General features: G+C 53.3%; 1 protein-coding gene across 2 annotated transcripts in view; it reads right to left on the reverse strand.

The window, feature by feature from the left end:
* TRAPPC9 (trafficking protein particle complex subunit 9) overlaps positions 1–19,128 on the reverse strand; it is a 578,179-nt gene that overhangs the window by 118,381 nt on the left and 440,670 nt on the right. For both annotated transcript variants that reach the window (XM_042973222.1, XM_042973221.1), the window contains one exon: positions 14,851–15,004. In XM_042973222.1, the coding sequence (XP_042829156.1) occupies positions 14,851–15,004 (154 nt within the window). The remainder of the gene's footprint in view (positions 1–14,850; positions 15,005–19,128) is intronic.

Raw genomic sequence — 19,128 nt, forward strand, 5'->3', positions numbered from 1 at the left:
CAACGGGCCAGGCAGGGCCGGCTGCCCTGTGCTTCCTCCTCAGACTCCCCAAATCCCTCAGGCATGTGGGCTTTTGGGGGGCAGGCAAAACGTTCAGACCCCAACCTAACCCTATGGATCCGCACGGGTGTGAGTGTGCACAGACTCTAATAGCCAAGATCACTTTCTGGCTGAGGCCTGGTCTAAGCACCTTACACAAACTGACTCAAAGTCTGTCACCCACTAAGTACTAGGCCAACTTTGCACACGAGGAAATGGAGGCACAGGGAGGTTGGGACACTTGCCCAAAGCCACACAGCCACGATTAGTGCCCAGACAGTCTCACTCCAGAGTCTATGTTCTTACTCACTGTTCAAAGCTGTTACATTATAGACAGCAGACAACAACGTAAGACCCAGAATGTCAAAAGTTCGGTTCGTGGGCCAGTGTATACACACCAGCATAGAGTCACGAACACCCACGTGGTATTCCGCTCCCCACCAGCACTCACTCCCTCCCAGGCCTCACCCCACAGAAACCCTGACGTTGGGCCCTCTCGGCCGTGCCTAAAGGAACACAGAGAAATTACCCCTCGGGCCAGGGGCTCTCATGGGAAGAAACCAGGGCCCCCAAGACGGTCCTGACAGTCCAGCTGCCTCTCTCCAACAGAGCTGTACCTCCCAGGACAGTCTCCCTTTGAGAATCCGTGAGGCAGAGGCCCGAGGGCCTCACCAGGAAGAGAGCAATACAAAAAGTGACCACACAGGAGAGGGAGGCGCGGAGGAGGGGCCACCCTGACAGCATGAGGGTAGGGGTGCCTCCTCCACGTGTTAACTCACACCGCACGGCCAGGGTACAGACACCCGCATCCCGTTTGTTATCGTAAACACAGCGGCGCGCTCCAAAGCCGCTCCGTTCGTGGCTGTCCTCCGATGATCACAGGCACTGATGCCTCAACATCTATCTCCCCGGGGGCACCGTGAGCACGTCTTTCATCGTTCAAGTGCCAGCGTCTTGCACAATGCCTGGGCCCCAGTGATGGCTCGATAAATGTTGACGTCACCTAATGAATGAAAGTGTGAATGCACATTTGCGTGACTGTCAGCATGCAGAAGTGGGTGGCTTTCATCAGAGGCTAACTTTCACTGGTGTGCGGTGCCCCCAGCTCTCACTGCCGGAGCAAGGAAATTAGGACCCTCTGATAGGATTACTCCAGCGTCACCGTGGGACACCCGGTAGAGCCCTCGGCACAGCCAGGCACATGTGGCTATTACAACAGTTCGGAATGTGAGGACACAGAGCCTCGGAGAGGTTGGCAACTTGCCTGCTGTGAGTGACAGAGTGGCCATGAGGCCTGGCCCATTACTCAGCAGCACAGGGCACTAACAGGGAGCGTGGCTGGGTTTCTCAGCTAATATGAGCCCACCTCCCTCTCCAGGAGGCACGAGGTAGACACAAACGCACTCCCAGGCAACGCTGGCCCAATTCTGTGGACTCCTCTGTGACCAGCGTTCAGCACTGCAAGCCTGACCATGGCCAGCACATGGCTGGTCTGCTCCGTCCCTGTCGGTCAATCAGCCAGAGCAGCACGCGCTGCCATGACACCACCAGGGAGAAACACAAGGAAACAGCTTTTCTTAGAGAACTTAGAGATTTTAGGCAATAGACTCTCACCTGGGATGGGTCTCTAAGAGGGGATGGCACCTGTCAGTCCCATGCTGGGACTCCTCTTTTCCAATCCCTGAATGAATAAGATCCATGGGAAACAGGATGAGGGGTCACCCCCCTCCCAAGAGAATGATCCAGGAATGGGCCAATGCCAGCCCCCAGTGAAACCACAGACCACTGTGCAGGTACTGGGTGGTCACAAAGAGTGGGGTCCTTCTTGGGATAAATCACTTCTGCTGAGTCAGTCCCCTAGGCCCTGATTCTGCCACTCACTCGGGTCAGCATCTCCCTGCTATCATGGCCCCAGTGCTACCCAGAGACAACCTCCCTGTTGGGAAAACACATCCCCTGCAGAGTCTGATGAAGGACTAGAGCCCAGGGACTTGCCAGGCAGTGGCAAAAAGCAGTTACATTTCCCTTCGCTCCCTTTGCGGCCACCATGTGAAGGGCTACTTTCTCCTTATAAAGACAACACCAAGTCCCCCTTCCTTAGCTCATGACCATGTCCCTGCACAGCACTCTGTGATTCACTGTAATCAAAGAGATGAAGGGAAAGCGGTATTTCACGTGTGGCGCCGGCCAGGTAAGCCAGCCTCGCTTTTTTCAGTTTGGGTTTCAGCTGCGATCTGGTGGGCCACGTGCCTCACAGGCACACAGAAATTCACTCTCAAGGGTGACCAATTCCCAACCTACAACATGCTCCCAGAGGAATTCTAAGACTCAGACTCAAAGACATACATCGCAAAAGACGGGGGCTGGGGAAGGGAACAAATGTTGGGGGCATTCCTGTCGGGGCAGGTTCTGTGGCAAGCGTTCTACATGTTCCCTTCAACCGGAGGGGCTGTTCCAGTTGACGCAGTGCAGATGAGGAACTGGAAGCTGGGAGCACAGAGCAGGGAATCCCCCAGAGATCCTTGCACCTCAGGCATCCCAGGGCTTTCCCCCAGAATGGCAGCTCCACAAAGGAAAGAGATCTTGTTCAACATTACAGCTTCCAGATGGGCCAACCTCCAAAAGTTCGAAAACCCCCGTGATGGCAAAGCTATGGGAGTACAGGCATAAGACTCACACTCTGCTACTGGGCAAAGGAGAAAGTTTACTATGAAGATGCAAAGTTTTCCAAGGCGTGCACAGTTAAGTGGAAAAACCAAGATGCAAAACATTCTTTACACAAAATACTTTTGTGTAAAAAAAAAAAAAAAGTATGTGTTTGCAATTATAGTTTCAGTGAGAAATTCTGACATACATGGAAGGAATGGAGAAAAACGGGCATGTGGGGATGACGGGCAAGATGGCAACACCTTTTTTTAAGATGTGTTGAGCCACGTGCATCTTTTACACATTTAAAATCAACATTTTAGAAAAAGTCAACAATACAGTTCTGCTGATAACATTATGAAACAACACCCAGAGCAGCTGAAGTCAACACGCCTCATCCCAGTCAGAAGGGAGAGGGGCTCAGCATGCAGGTTGTCAGCGGATTTGGGTTCAACATGCACATTTGCATGTTTCTTTCTTTCCTGATTCCCTCCAGGGGTATCAGATTAAGACTTCAGAACATGGTATATTACTTCCTCTTAGGGAAAAAAAAATATGCCAGACTTTCGAGGCAGATCTCACCACAGTGCTTGAAACGTAGAAATAGTGCCTACTGGACAGGGCCAGGATGAGGAGTTTTGAAATGATTATCAGAGGAGCAAGTTAGCGTGTGAGTAGTTACAAAGTTGCCAAATGGCACTGGGGCTCTGGAAACCATTCCAATAACATATTTCTGTATTAATTTGCTTCCGGACATGAGCCATAAAATTATACAGCTGAGCTAATAAAGCTAATTACCTGCATGCACGCCCCTCCCTTTCAGCCCCATAAGCCACCAAAAAACAGTCTGCTGTCTGAGCCTGGACCCAAATGCAAAGCTGGCTGACCAGTCAGTCATGCAGCTGCCCTCATCACCTGCTAGTACACGCAAGACCGCAACGTGGCCGTAGCGAGGGTGGAGGTGGAAGCGGTCACTAAATGATGATGGTGATTCTAATCCCTGTCATCATTTCTGTTAGAAAGAATGCTTCCAAAGTGCTTCCCATGAGAAAGGCCCTTTGGTAAGGAAGTGATACGTATCGTTGCAATTTAATGCTATCTTTAAGACTTCAGAACCCGATGGGTGTAAGGTAGGAGCTGCTATTTCTATTTCAAAAAATTCTTTTCAACTTGGGCACAAGGTGAGAGCAAGAAAGGTGACACAGCCGTGAGGCAGCAGGATCCAGGTAGTCTGACCCTGCAGCCCCCAATCGGGACCCCACTTTCTGACAGCTTCCGGTAAACACTGGATCAATTCTTCACGGTACCCTCGGTGTGGACCCACAACCTCCACACCGGACAGACAAGGATCTTTCTGTGCACAGGGCTGGGTCAAGCCAGAGCCCCGAGGCTGCGGGGGTGGTGGAGCTGGCCATGCGGGGGACTCTCCGTGGTGCTGAAAATGCTCCCTGCCTTTAAAACCCTTTCTGGACACCCAGGACACAGCAATCACATCTCCAAGCAGTCCGCATGTCTTTGTCCTGAGATCCTGCTCCTGTCCCTTAGGAGGGCAAGGATGCAATGCCACAGCAGGACTGTGGAGCCCCTGTTGGCATGGACCCAGGCTTTGTAGGTCTCCTAAACCACACCCACATATAATGATCCACAATCTGTGTGCCTGAACCAGAAGAACACACAAGCTCCCAGCTCAGGTTAGCACAACCCACATTCTGCCTCTGGGGTCCCCAAAGGCAGTATCTAACTCCCAGCAAGAAATGCCAAATATCCTTTATGGTGCCCTCCATGCTTGCCATTTCTGCCTCAAAAACACTGCTGAGTTACCTAGAGTCACTGCTGTTGGCCCACTCCTACTGGTCACAAACCCTTGAAAGGTGGTGATCCGTGAGCCCAGGGTCTGGTGCTGGACCTTGCTCAGCATGAACTTCTGCCCTCCCCTCCCCAAACTAGCAAGGTCAATAAACAGGCAGCCATACCTTCCCAACTGCTTAGCTGAATTCAGAGGACTGCTTGTGGTCGTAAGCCCCAGGAGAGTAGGTGTCATCTCTGGTCACCAGCACTGTGCCTGGCACACCGTAGGTGCTCAATAAATGCCTGCCTCTTCCCTGAGCACGTATTATGTGTTAGTTACCTACAAATCATCTCATACAGTCCTTACAACAATGTCAGATTGATGAAACCTCTTCGAGGATACTAAGAAACTTCTCCAAAGCCACATAGCCAAGAAGAGTGTGAGGTTCATATTCAGTTGATTCCAAGTACACTGCTCATTCCCTGCTAGACTTTCTCCACACATGCCACATGTTTCCAGGGAGATGTGTCTTAAGTCCACTGTGTAGCAGATGGAATGGGTCAGGATCTCACCTTCAAGACATCTTCAAAGCCACAGACTCAAGATGCCATGGGGCCCCAGAAGGCACCTTGCTGAGGTCAAGAGTCTCTTGGACCCTAAATGGCTCACTCTTCCTCCTGTGAGGTGATCCATGAAGTCCTGGGGTAGGACCTAAAGGTAGCGGGCACCCAGACGTGTCCAGCAATACTGGCTCAAGCCCACAGGGCTTGGGTACGTCCCACAGATGAGACAGTGTGTTACCTAGTTCTAGCACTGTAAGGCATGTGTTAAGTGAGGTCCCCTTCTGGAAGGTTTAGGGCCGGGGAGGAGGAGGAGAGATGCTGCTTCCTGCATGGCAAGAACAGGCCCAAACTGGCCGATGAGTACCAACACGAACCTAGCAGGCCATCCCTAAGCTCTGGGCTCCCACCTAATTCCCACTGTAGCACTGGTTACCCAGGCTCCAGGCATCTGTTGCCATAACTGATTCCCCAACTAAGCCAGGGTGAGCACCCTGGGGGCAAAGACCAGGTTTCCTGCCTCTAAGTCCCTAATTCAGACCTATGGAGTTGAGAGGCAGTAAAAGTCAACTAAGTAAGTTTTTCCAGGAATAACGTAGAAGGAATTGTACTGATAGCTTTAAGTTATCATCTCTGCTGGGCCACAGTTTATCATCACGTCGCTACCTGCACAAGCTTGGGTCAGTGACCATCTACTGAGCACCTACTGTGTACCTAGACCCTTGCGTGTGCAGTCCATGATGACACAGCACCCTGAAGGACACCATGGTGAGGACATGTCTGAGCCTCATGCCCACCCCATGCGAGAGCTGTGCAGCAGAGAGGAGACATATGCTTACAGAAGATACACAAACATAATGAGTGACCCCCATGCTCAGAGAGACCTCATTCTATATTCCTTTTCCACACTCAAGGCTCAGAGTGCCGCCATTATTCTGGTTTTCCTCTGTAGCATTTTACCTAGGTAGCTAGCTAGCTAGCGTGTGTGTGTTGTGTGAAAGCATGTGCAAGTGTGTGAGTGGGGGAGGGGGAGAGGTAGACAGAGAATCCCAAGCAGGCTCCACACTGTCAGCACACAGCCAGGTGTGGGGCTCAATCCCATGAACCATGAGATCATGACCCGGACTGAAACCAGGAGTCAGACGCTTAACCGTCTGAGCCACCCAGGCACCCCTCCGCCTAACATTTTAGAGCAGAAATGGATGTCAGGTGTCTGGAGCCCAACAGGAACCCCAGTCCTGGCAGTGATCCTCCATATGTTAACTCGACACCCTGTGAGAGCCTCACCAAGAACACGAGACAGCAGAGACAGACCCGCACTGCCCTGTACATCTTTGCAGGTTCTTGCACCAAATTCCCAAAAGAAGGCAGCGGAATCGCACGATACAAAAACAAACACGTCCTGGAGACACCATGCCCAGAGAGCAGTGGGGTGAGGAGCACCAGAGCCATCTTCCTAAAGGGAGTCTCACGACAATGCTCCCTTGCCCAAAATCCTGCTGTGGCTACTTGCTGCTCGAGGGATAAAATCCGACTCCCTAGAAGTTTATGCAAGTTCCCCATGGGTTTTTCCGTGACCTCCCCCCACCCCCGTTTTGCACATCTCACTCCCGAGAACATGCACCAGCCACGTCTAACTACCAGTACTTCTTACAACAGATGGTGCCGCCTCCTGCCTTGGTGCCTTGACTCGCGTCCTCTCCCTGCCTGGAACCCTCTTCAGTCTTTCTAGTGAGCACACCCCAGTCTCTGGAGCTTAAACTCCACTTCACCTGGGACGTCCTCTCTGACCCGTGCCCAGCCTGGAAGCCAGCCCTTCCTCCCCCGCTGGCTGTGGTGGCTGAACCCTGGAGTATCTTTCCTGAACTGGTCACATGCATTTGTCCCCGTGTGCCTCCACCACTGCAGCGTGTGCACTGTGATTCGTACCAAGTACCTGTTAATACCTACTCCGTGTACTGTGCTAGCTGTTGTGGACAGAAGGCTAACCAAGACGAGAGTCTTCCTACTTTTAAGGAGTTCAGTCTGCTGTGTAAGGATTATATATTATTATTACTCACCATTATTAATTAAACTTAATATGTGGGCACAGTCTTTTTATTTACAACATTCTCCATGCACACTCAGTTAATATTCTGTGTCTTGAGAACCATGAATGTTTGCTTCCAAATCTTTGAAAAACAGCTAGATGCAAGGAAAATGCAGGAAGTTAATAAAATACCTTCCCTCTCATCTTCCGCTAGACCATTAGCAGTGAAATACTTGGGAATGTGCTGCCATTTGAAAACACTGAGCAGTTTTTTGAGGTCTTGTCTTTATTCGTGTGACTCAAGTTTACCATGAATTGGTGTTCTGTTACAGAAAAAAGTGATTGCTCAACCAACTATTCCCTGGGGGAACCTGGAGCCCAGTGGGTCACCAGGCTCTCCTCTGAGCCCACAGGCTTGACTTCTAATGGCCTTGCCTCTCACAGGAGAAAGCAGTGCCAGGATCAGAACTCTTAGTTCTTACCCACAGCCTTCTGAGCAAAAGCTGGAAACCCATCACACGAGAGCAACTGACAGTCACTTCCAAGTTGGCTTCTAGGTGAGTGTCCCAGAGAGGGTGCTCTCAGAAGGGGTGGGGCTGTACCTCAGGTGACCCCCAGGAAGATGGGCGTCTGCACCCCACGTGCCAGATCTGGAAGAACTACAGGTGCAAGGACTTAGACCAGGCCCACTTCAGCTCAAATAAATTAGCAGATTGTCAAAATAGAAATTACACTAATGGAAAGGCTGCTTTAAGTGATTGCTGAGCCTCTTTGCCGTGACCGTGTTTTCTAATCTGCCTCGTGAACTTTGAGAATGCTGATGTGGGCTGTTCTCCTCTCAGTAGGGGCGCCCGCATCTCGGCTCAGCTCCCTGGTGTCAGAGGCCCAACTGGACGCAAAATGCCATGCAGCGTGCTGAGCTGCCAAGGGGTAGTCTGCAGTGGCTCATCTCTGCACGTCTTGTGGGGCTGTGGGTAGAGCAGGTGAAATGGAGGAGGACTCTGTGCGGGTGGGTGCAGTACCAAGCAGCAGGGTGCCCAAGGAGCATTGCAGCCTCACTCAGCCTCATCTGAAAAACGGGGGTAACGCGGAGACCTTGGCAGTGACCAGATGCTCTTCTGCTGTCCCCAGCCTGGAGCCAAGAGCACAGACCCCGAAGCCAGACGACTGGGGACGATTCCCAGCTCTGCCACTCAGTACCTGGCGACCTGGAACAAGTCAGTGTCCTTACCTGTGGGACGTGCATAAAACTACTTCCTAGGGTTTTAGTGAAAAGCGAGTGAGTCAATCCAAATAAACCACTCAGAACAGTGACCGGCACCTGGCAGGTGTTATATGGGCGTTAGTGCTCACAGTGACTGTCACACCCGAAGGACAGAGGAAGGAGCAGGCTTACACGCACCCGTACACACGGTGCATATCGATTTGGGTGATGTTTACACACACACATCGTCTGCGACAGGCACACACCATACACCCCCCCCACCCCCCACCCCCCACCCCCCCCCACACACCATGGTGCACACGCCTCACACACAGATCTGAAACAGTGCTTTGCATCTGGGGAAGCCCTTCTTCACTCTCACGAGCCAAATTTGAAATCTATGCTGGGTGCCAAACCTTGATTCTTTTCAAAGTAACTGGCTACCGTGTCTGGATTGGGGGAGGCAGCAATCAAACCCGCGTCGTCCTCACCTTCCTCCCTCTGCGCACCGCAGGCCAAAGAGCCGGGGCCACGGCACCGCACTGGTGGTCGGCGGAACCTTCTCCCCGGCTGGCGAGGCTCCTCTGTGAGATCAAAGACCTCTGAGCCCAGTGATTACCAGAAGCTGGAGAAGCTAACCTCCCTGATGGCAGACACAGAAGGCAACCCTGTACTGCACTTAAGATGATCAAGCAGCCAGCTGTACTGACGACAGGAGCTATTTGTACTAAATTCATCTAGATTAAACCGCTTCTCCGCACAGGACTACTAGGAGAGCACAGCGTACTGGGTTTTAAAGGAATCTTGTTTTAAGACATCTGATTTTTCTCAGGGTGTGCGAACACACAGCCCCACGAAGCAGCATCTTGGAGAATAAGCCACAAGCCAGGAGGCAAGAGTGAAGAGTAAAGGGCAACACCCCCCCCCCCAACACACACACACACCGCTCCATCTAGGCCTCGCCTTGAAGGGAGGAGGAGTCAGCTGAAGGCAGATTCCCCTTCACGAGAAGAGTGCAGTCTGGAAAACTGAGAAGCCAGGCATAGCTGTGTTCCAGGCCGGATGTCCCGGTCAAGACCAACTAAACTGAGGACACTGTGCCTATAGTCTTGTAGGCTTCTGCTTGTCAAGCCTAGCAAAAACCAGTCACAAATGTCACAGCCCGTGGAGCTTCCTGGGTTTGCAGAGGGCAAGTGGTGTTGGCAAGGCCAGACGCAGACACTGCCTAGCAACGCACAGGCTGGGGCTCCTGGGCCCACGCACGACCCCACGCTCAGAACAGCTGCACTGCTCCTTGTCCTGCCACGTTCTGGTTACTTAGGTTCACGTGACCTCAGCAGGCTACGAGGATTCTCCATCTCCCGCGCTGGGATGTGAATCCCCAGGCATCTGAAACCCGGGCTGCAGTTGGGCTCCTTGAGCCTCTACCTGGCCCATAAAGCAGCCAGATGGTGACAAATGGTCTCCAGACAGTACGGAGGAGACGCATGTTTGTCAGGCCACCTGGCGGAGACGCTGCCCAGATGGCCCAGGTCACTGGAGCCGGTGCACCCGGCTCTTGTCGTGAAACCTACACGGGGTCGGATTCCGATACCCACCGACCCCTGAAATGCTCCTTGGAGGGACATTTGCAACGAAACCAAGAAAAGGAGAAGGTGAGAGGACTCCAGGCTCATCCTTCGTCTGTTTCCACCACAGATCGTCCGTGCACGGCTGCCCTCTGGAAAAGGAGCCAGGCTTCAGAGATGACTCACCCTGTGCGTGGAAACTCCCTTCACACACGCCACAGCAGCGGGCACAGCACAGCAAGGCTGGTAACCATGCAGTCTGCAGCATCAATGAGATGGAAGCTGTTCATTCGCCACGGGTTTTAACACCTACGTGCCGGGGAGGACACGTGGCTCTGTCGGGTCAGGGTCCACACCTGGTCTCGCTCATCACGGAGGTCCCTGGTGCTGAGCGCAAGCCCAGCACACAGCGGGCCACCAGTCAACAGCTGCTAAAGGAAAGGCCACGATGTGGCTTCAAGGACAGCACGGCTGGGCACAGGAGACGTGAACTTTGGGAAAAATAAACCTCCCCGCACTTTGCAAGGCCTGTAGCAAACAAGACCTAGGCACAGAGTGCTGCTGGAGTCCTGCAGAAGAGGCGGCTCCAGCCGGGGGAGATAGGAGAGGTCAGTGATGGACCAGGCTCCTCGGGAGACTGGAAGTGCAAGGTCAACCACAAAGGATGAGGAAGACTCATCATCAAAGGATGAGACACTGACGGACACTCTCCTCTCCTGAATTACAAACGCAAAGTGAAAACAGACACAGCCGATCTCCAAACGCCCCAGAACCGGCTACTCTGGGGGACTCTCAGAACGACAATCCCAGACCCTTGTGGCAGGTCCCATCACAGGCGGAAGTGAGGACGTGGGCAAGGCCTGGCCCACGGACTTGTGTGCAGGATGGTCCTCCTGTGAGGCCAGGTCACAGGAGCAGGGCGGTTCTGGCAGCAGGAGAGGGGGCCCACAGTGTGGACACCTCCCAGCGTGAGAAACAAGGCTTACACCTGGACAGTGAGCCTCACTTCAAGTAGCCAGTAAGAAAATCACACAGGTTTTCGGATCCTGGCTGTCTGGCCAGCTGTGTTGCTCTCAGGTCAGTTACTCAACTTCCAAGATGCATTTATTTTGAAAACCAGAGTACTACCTGTTTTGCAGGTTCAGGGTTAGAAGAAAATGCTAATATCTTGGTTGATACCTGGGAGATGATCAAAAGGGCAAGATGATTATTAGAACTAAGGCTAACAGCTAATTGAGCAAGTGTTCTCACCTGAACAGACAAGGACAAGGGCCCCTTGGGCCACAGCCTCTCCGTGGGGACACTGGAAACGACAGAGCTGGGCCTCTGACCCTGGGCTCCAGCCCCAATAGTGCGGCATCTTTGGTCCCATCCCAAAGCCAAACAGGTACTTTCTGGATTATGTGTGGAAGGCTATTATCTGCTACCAACAAACTTGGCCATATCAAGGTTTCCAAAGTTCAGTAAAGACTGCCCAGGAGTGGTAGCCAGCAGGGAAGAAGGTGGAAAGGAGATCGTGCAAAGGAGTTGAAAGTAAGGGTGTATTCCATCGATAAAGTACCAATGTCTGCCACACGAGCCCAGCTCTCCAGGCCAGACGCCGCCTGTGCAGGCTGCTCTCCCACCCCCCTGGGAAACCGCACAGACATTCCATGGACGTGAGTTCCTCTTGAGAAAGAGGAAAAGTCCCTTTAAAAATTACCAGGCTGGGCCGCCTGGGTGGCTCAGTCGGTTGAGTGTCCGACTCTTGGTTCTGGCTCTGGTCATGATCCCGGGGTCCCGGGATTGAGCCCCACATTGGGCTCTGTGCTGAGCATGGAGCCTGCCTGGGATTCTTTGTCTCTGCCTCTGCTCCCCCGCCCACTTCACTTGCACTCTAAAATTAAAAAAAAAAAAAAAATGAATGAAAACAATTACCAGCAAAGGTTGGTGATGAGGAATGGGTCATGCAGGAGAAAGAGCTTCCTAACAGATTTTTGAGTATGGCAGGGAGGGGGAGGGGGGGAGGGAGGGAGGAAGGCCCAACTCCAGGCACAGCGCAGGAGGCCCCTAGACCCTGCCACCTCTCTGGTCTGCCTGCTGTATTATTGGTCACAGGGAATGACATAGGTCCCTGCTGCTTTCGGACTCTGGAATGTGCCCGCCCTCACACAGGAAGGCTCCTGTCTCAGCCCTTCCAGGCTGCGCTGTAAGAGCCCATCTCTGTGTCTGCTCAGCCCCTTAGACTGGGGCATCTCCAGGGCCCCAGCACGTGAGCGCAGCAAAACGTACAGCTCGTTAAGCAGGCGAACGCTGGAGCCGGAATCCCTGGTGTGCCCGGCTGCTTATCTGGTCATTACAGATGCGATGCTGACGGGTCCAGAGGTCCACCATCTCCACGGAAACAGGTCGAGCTAGCCCTACATGCTACATGTGGGCCACTGTTATTACTCCTTAGAGGAGTGTCAAATTAGGCTCAAATCTTGGCATAAAGTCTAAATATTGAGAAAATATCACTAAAATGCATAATAAAAGTATTAGCCAATTCAATCTTTGGTCTTTCCATCTGCTTGAATCCAGGTTGACAACAGCAGAATTGTGCTATTCATCCCATGCCAGATGTCATTACCAGATGAGAGAGAGAGAGAGAGAGAGAGAGAGAGAGAGAGAGAGAGAGAGACAGAGGTAGGTGTCCTACTGTTCATTCTCTTTAATGGAATCCGCCTGTAGGGATGGTCTCTCAAAAACTCCCAGTCAGTACATCTAGGAGACAGATGTACCTGGCACATGGTAGACCTTCAATAAATATTTGTTGCATGAATTATTAAGCAAATACAGAAAATGGGGATATCAGCCTCTTAAAGGAGGCAAAACTAAAAGGAGAGAAACCAAAGACATTTTCAGCACGTTTCTGGTCGGTGTTATCAAAATATAAGCATTTTGATGGTCAGCATCATCCCACTAGAAGGCACCGCATCCTGGCCAAGGGCCACCGGCTTGCAGGGCGACTGATGGGCTTCTGGTAAGCGCCCGCTCCCCTTCTTCCTGTGTGTGAGCTGGAGAGGTTGTCATCTCTAAGACAGGGCGGCAGAGCCCCCCTGGGACTTGAAACCACGGAGAACGACCTGGGCCAGCCCAGGGGTGCACCTGGGAAGTGGCAGGTGCGTCATCAGCAGGTGCTACCGTAGCCCTAACAGCAGGGGTGTAAACCACCCCCCCCCTCCATTCCGAGGCTTCGTGCTTCTATCTTCACCCAGAATGAGACACTCGGGAGACAGATGCCTTCCTGCCAGGCCCCCCACGCACACTGCCCTTCCCTCCATGGGCCAGAGGCGGACTCGTTCGCAGCCAGGACTCCTGGTCTGAGAGAAGCTCCCCGCATGAAGCCCAGAGACCTGGGAGCAGGGCGTGTCCTGCCTCACATGGGGACGTGCACATCTAGAGGTTACAGAGCCTCTCCACCCCAAACCCCCCACCCCACCATCAGCATCACAACCACAGATACCAGGACAGGAGAGCTCTGTGCCTTCTGCTGTCCCCCAACAGGACGGGGGGGGCGGGGTTGTTTCCTCGATCTTCCCTGAGGACAGGCAACCCCACCGGGCAGCCGGCCTCACCACGTCCTGGCTGGACTCACAGGCGACCCAGCCAACCTCTCCCCAGCGGTGCGAGAGCACGCGTCAGAGACGGAAGGGGTAAAGGAGACGGCCTGGTGCGCGGGGTGAATGCCGCTGCCTTCTGGGCTCCGTCACCAGCAGGCACTGGCTGGGCCCCGACCCTATGCTGAGCTCTGGGTGGGCCTGAGACAGGGAGGACTCCAATCATCCCTCCTTTTCACCTCCTTCTGTACAAAGGCAAACACCTTAACTCTGTGATGTGCCACTGAGATTCTGAGTCCCCAGGGACTTGGGTTTAATGTCTTATTCCCAAAGCCTCCGGTTTACATGTGAAGGGCTTATTTTGTCCCAGCTCCTTGGGGACAGGGTCTACCAGCTCCAGACCCTCTGTAGTGGGCACAAAGCAATGTGCCTCAACTCTTGGAGACGGCCACCTGCAGACTGAGGATCTTTCCAGAATCCAGGGAGATGGTCTAGAATGATCTGAGACCACACAGCACATATGTGAGTCAGACAACTAAGACAACCACCTCGGAATCGCCTCTTCCTGGGCAACACTCTGAGTGAGCCATCCTCCTACACACTGGGACCGCTGGGGCATCCCCTACCCTCATCCCTCGAATAAACTTCTACTCACCCTACAAAAGCCACTCTAACGTCTCCCCTTGTGTCAAGCCTTCTCCAAGGGCCCCATGCCCACAGCTTCCACCCCTGAACCTCACAGACGTGGTGTGATGCCCTGCCCTGTGCCTCAAGTGCATGTCGTCCCCAGTTGGCGAGCCACACCCCGCAGGGCCATGAAGAAACACTGAGGCCTCTCTTGCCGTCTCAGCCTAAGCGTCTTGCTGAATACCCAGCCCAAAGCAGGTGCTCTGGAAGACGGTCGAACACTCACACAAGTGCGCCTGGGATCCTCTCACGTGCTCGCTGGTGGAACGGAGCACCTACAGTGAGCCAGGCACGTCCCAAGTTCGCAGCAGGGCCGGGGACTGCCCTGGGCGCTCTCGTGCAGCACTGCCCCTGTGAAACCCCTCAGGGTCCTCATGCCTCGTAAGCCGCGCAATGCGATTTCAGTCTCCCGGACAACTGACCGGGAGGAGTGGACAGTCTGTGAAGCCTGGAGCCCAGCATTGACGGGTAGGCATGAGAACGTGTCACTAACACAAACATCAACACTGGCAAGAAACATGTGATTTGAGACGTTCCAGGGAAGTGGCCTTTCCTCACCCTGAACTGATACCTCGTTGGTGGGGCCCTGGGAGTGGGAAGAGGCTAAGAAAGGACAACCTTGGTCCGTGTCTCCTTGACACACCCTTTGTCTACAGCTCCACGGTGAAGCCCCTCGGGGGTCCTTCCCAGCGGGCAGAGCCCCCAAGCAGGGTGTGCCCGGTGCCAGGGCGGCCACCGTGAAAAGGATATGATTCTCCAGTGGACGTCCAGCTTGCTGTCGATCTCCAAGCCGCGGGCCTCCTGCCTCTCCTCCTCCAGCTGCTTTGGATTTGCAAGCTGTCCCTTCTCCCCAGGGGATTCTGGGAAACTCTCGAAGCTGAACTTGTCCACTTGAATGGCCATTCTAAGAGAAGGGGGGAAAAAGCAGAGGATTAATCAGCAGGGCAGTATCTTCTGCTGGCTGTTGGAGAATCAGCACATGCCAGCGTGAGACGGTATAATGAATCATTATCGTTAGTAATTCATAATGGATTCATTCCAAGAAAATGAAATCATAGACTCCCAGGGTAGCAGTGGCTTCAGAGCTGGTTCAACACACAGTTTAGAGCTGAAGACACAGTCAGAGAGCCCAACCTCAGAGAAGACTCACATACCCCGAAGGAAATGTAATTTCTAGAATAGGACAAAGCAGACGGGACCCCATGTGGAAAATCAGAGAGGACTAGCAATTATTTAGCCCTGGGGGCCCCAAAAGCCTCCTCATCAGAGCCCTGCCCATCAACTCCCATTTCACCTTCAGCCACAGGACCTGCTCACACACACCAGGCCTGACCAGCTACACCCCGCCCATCCCCTTCTGGCCCCTGCACCCAGGACCTTGTCTTGTGACACCCACCCCTTCGGGTTTCTGGTCAACGGTCACATCCTCCACAAAGCCTCCCTGCCTGCTGTGTCCAGCCCTCTCCACCTTCTGGAAGTTTCTAGAACACACCAGGCTCTTTCTGCCTTAGCCTTTAGTGCTTCTTCTCCTGCCCCACATGTGGCTGGAGCCCCACACTCTCGAGGTTTGAGCTTAAGGAAGGTGTTCTGGGCACCTCCCCCACAGCATCCTCCTCCTTTCTCCCCCCCCCCCGGCCTCCCCTCCGTGGCAGCGTCCATTCTGCCATAGCCTTTCCCACGAGCTGTAGACACGAATGTGTGGGCTTTGCTGTCCAACAGCTCTACTGGAATTTAGCTCCCTGAGGACGGAGGTCTGTGTGGTCTTGCTCCCACAGTCTCCCAGGCCTGGATAATGCCTGGCATGCCACAGCAACTCGGCCAACGATTCCCCACATCAACGAACACGTGAACTAAGCACGTTCCCAGACAGCCTGGGCCGGCGTTCACTTCCTCCCCATCGCTGCTGCCTGACCTCTGCACCTGTGCCCTTCTGCTACGCCCCCAGACCCTACAGCACCTGACATGTAGACGCCACATAGCACACAGGTGTGGGCGCTCTAATCGGCTGCTGGCAGCCTGCCTCAGCTCCCGACCGTGACCTTCATGCCGGCAGAGGCTGTGTCTCACTGATGCTTGCAACCCTGCCTCTTAGCACAGAATCAGGCATACAGGAGGTGCTCAGTAAAGGCGTGTTACATGGATAGATGGAAGGAGAAGGGGAGGAAGGGGTTTTCTTTATGTGAGGCCCCCGACGTTCTGGCTCAACCGAAAGTTGACAGAGTCACTCAAAGGATAAAAGTGAGTGTGTAATCCCAGACTCTGCCGTGGCCCAAACATTCAGCCAAACCCAGTATGATCTAAGCGACCCTCGGGGCTACTCCGTGGGACAACCAGGAGACAAGAGTTGCTACTCAATTCGGGGTGTACACACCTAAGATTCAACCCCAAGAACCTTAACAGCTTAGCGAAAACTACTGGGGTGCCAACAAATGGATGGCCTTTGGCCAGGAGATGTCTGAGGCTCGGAGACCCCCAAAGAATGAGAGACTCCTGTGCACACAGAGAACACGGCATCCCATAGCAAGAACTTCGTTCCAGAGTCACACTGACTCTCTTTTCAGCCCGTAAAACTCTTTTCAAGCCCAGAAAAAGCGGGAAAACGGCAAAAAGCACAATAAAGAAACAAGGACTCATCCTTAAACCCTAATTGTAATGCTTTAATTCTAGAGTCTTTTTTCTAAGTATTTGTATTTTAATGCAGTTCAAACTACTATAGGTGTATGTTATCACACGTCTCATTTTATACGAACACACACATATATACATGCATTTTATATCTTGTTTTACTCTTTCAAGATACTGTGAACACGTTCACGTCATTAAAAATTAGTCTGCAGAACGTCTTGTTACCCAACCCTATCATCGCTTACTTAACAATTCTGCTATTTTCAAACTCACACTTTCCATTTTTCAAAAAGTTACTATTGAAAAAAATCCTAAACATCTTTGTGCTTCAATTTCCTGTCTGCATTTATGCTGCGGGTTGAGGTCCACATCTAGAAGCAGAGACCGAATCGAGAGGGTGGAAAAGGTCAAGGCTGGCAGGTGGGCGCCCAGTTCCTTCTCAGAAAGGCGTTCACTGGGGCACGCGCCCCAGGCAGCGAGGCTGGCGCCCCTCTCCCTGCGCCCCTGCCAATACTGGCCATGATCGATTTTCCACCTTTGCTAGGAAGGGGTGAAATGCTACCTCACTGATGTTTCAATTTGCAGGTCTGAATCGCTCCTGCAAGTGAACACTTTTTGAGAAGCTTATTAGCCATTTTTTGTACATACATTTCTTCCCTTGTGAGGTGTCTACATGTCCAGCAGGAGTGCCTCTAATGTCTCACTCGGTGTAGGCTCTTTCCAGCCCCCACCTCGAAGGGAGAATGAACCAAACAAGGGCTCTCCTTAAGCTAAAGGTCAGAATATTCCTAAGTCTCACTAAAAACGCCGATTTCAGTTCATCACCTGATAACCCAAAAGGAACTAATAACTTTCACCTTTGAAAGGGGTTTGGAAACATTCTGGATACCAGGCTCTTCCTGTTGAACACAGAAGGAGACAGCGCACCTAGAATGCCAGATCCCCGGGGCCAGAGACACCCCAGACGCTGTGGCCACCGGGATTGTATTTATGTGATCACTTGAAGGGCTTTTCTGAACAATCTCGATGAAGTAAGCATCACACTACATTCCGCCCCCCCCCCCCCCCCCCCCCCAGCCTTGATGAAATCATAGCCACGTGGGCCCATAACACGGAAGGGGGAAGAAGATGAAATGTAACAGACACTACGTGCCAAGCCCTGTGCTAAGTGTCCTGCACGTACCTTCATCTTATTCATTACAGCAAGTGTAAGGACGGGCGCGGTTTGCTTTCTCACAGCTCTGATGAGGCGCTGAGCACGGGCTGCAGCCCCACACCACAGAGCCTGTCGCTCAGACTCAGCACCACGGTTTTGTTTTTCGCTCCATTTGGCTCCCTCTTGCTCAGGCAGAGCACCTCAAAGGAAATGATGGTTTGCTCACGCCGTGTGCAGAGCCGGAATGGGACACAGACCTACTGACCGTGAAGCCTGCTGCCACGTGAACCGCCACTGCCCCGCCACCTGTGACAGAGCTGTGAGCATCCCGAAGGCGGCACGCCTCCTTTCCCACAGGTGCTAATGCTGAGGTACCAAGAAACTGAGTACCGCACCAGGGTCACCCAGCTCCAAGCCCTGGAGCCAGAATGCCAAGGCCGGAGGCCAAGGATTATTTCCCCAAACCACGGGCAGCATGGCTGGCCTGGACATCGCTACGTGGTCTCAGAGCACAGTCCCCAGACATCACCACCTCCCCCTCTAGCCTCACCTCCAGGAAGGAGAGGGTAGCGTGCGACAACCTGTTTTCCTAGAGCCCAGTCTTGATGAGTGACCTCTCCCGCTGTGGGAAGCTGCTGTATTATGTGCAGCACCAGGGACAGCACCAGGCGGCAGTGGGGGGGGTGGGGTGGGGGGGTGGGTGGGGAGGGCTGCCTGAGAGCCCCAGGAGGGGTCCTGGCTCCGAGTCCAGCCGTCTCACTGGCTTCAGCCATCATGGTTTGAGGCTGTTGCTTCTGTCAGAAAGCCACGAAGACTGGGGACAACAGTGCTCCCAGCGATGACAACGACAAGGGAGGTGGGAGCAGGCAGAGGACAGAGCCCTGGGTTCAGAGCTGGATGCCCACTCCAACCCAACCAGAGATGCGGTCGGCAGTACCTGACCCGGAGGGAGGGCTGAGAGGGTTCACGCCTTCTCACCCAGGCCTGGTGGCAGCCTCCATCAGCCCAGGGAAGGATCAGCCTCACGCCCTGGACGATGCACATCCCTCTTCTCAGTTAGCAAGCGCTCCTCATAACCAGGAAGCAACAAAACCCTCAGCAGACACGGAAGCCATGGCATCCCCACCGCCCTGCCAAGGACAACTTCCCGGGCACAGCCCTCCTCAGTTGGGTATAAGCTCATGGCCCTGTGAAACCTCTTCTTGGGGGTGAAGCAACACGGATGGGAGAGTATTGGTGCAATCCCC

The sequence above is a fragment of the Panthera tigris genome, chromosome F2, assembly GCF_018350195.1.
Source record: "Panthera tigris isolate Pti1 chromosome F2, P.tigris_Pti1_mat1.1, whole genome shotgun sequence".
NCBI lineage: Eukaryota > Metazoa > Chordata > Mammalia > Carnivora > Felidae > Panthera > Panthera tigris.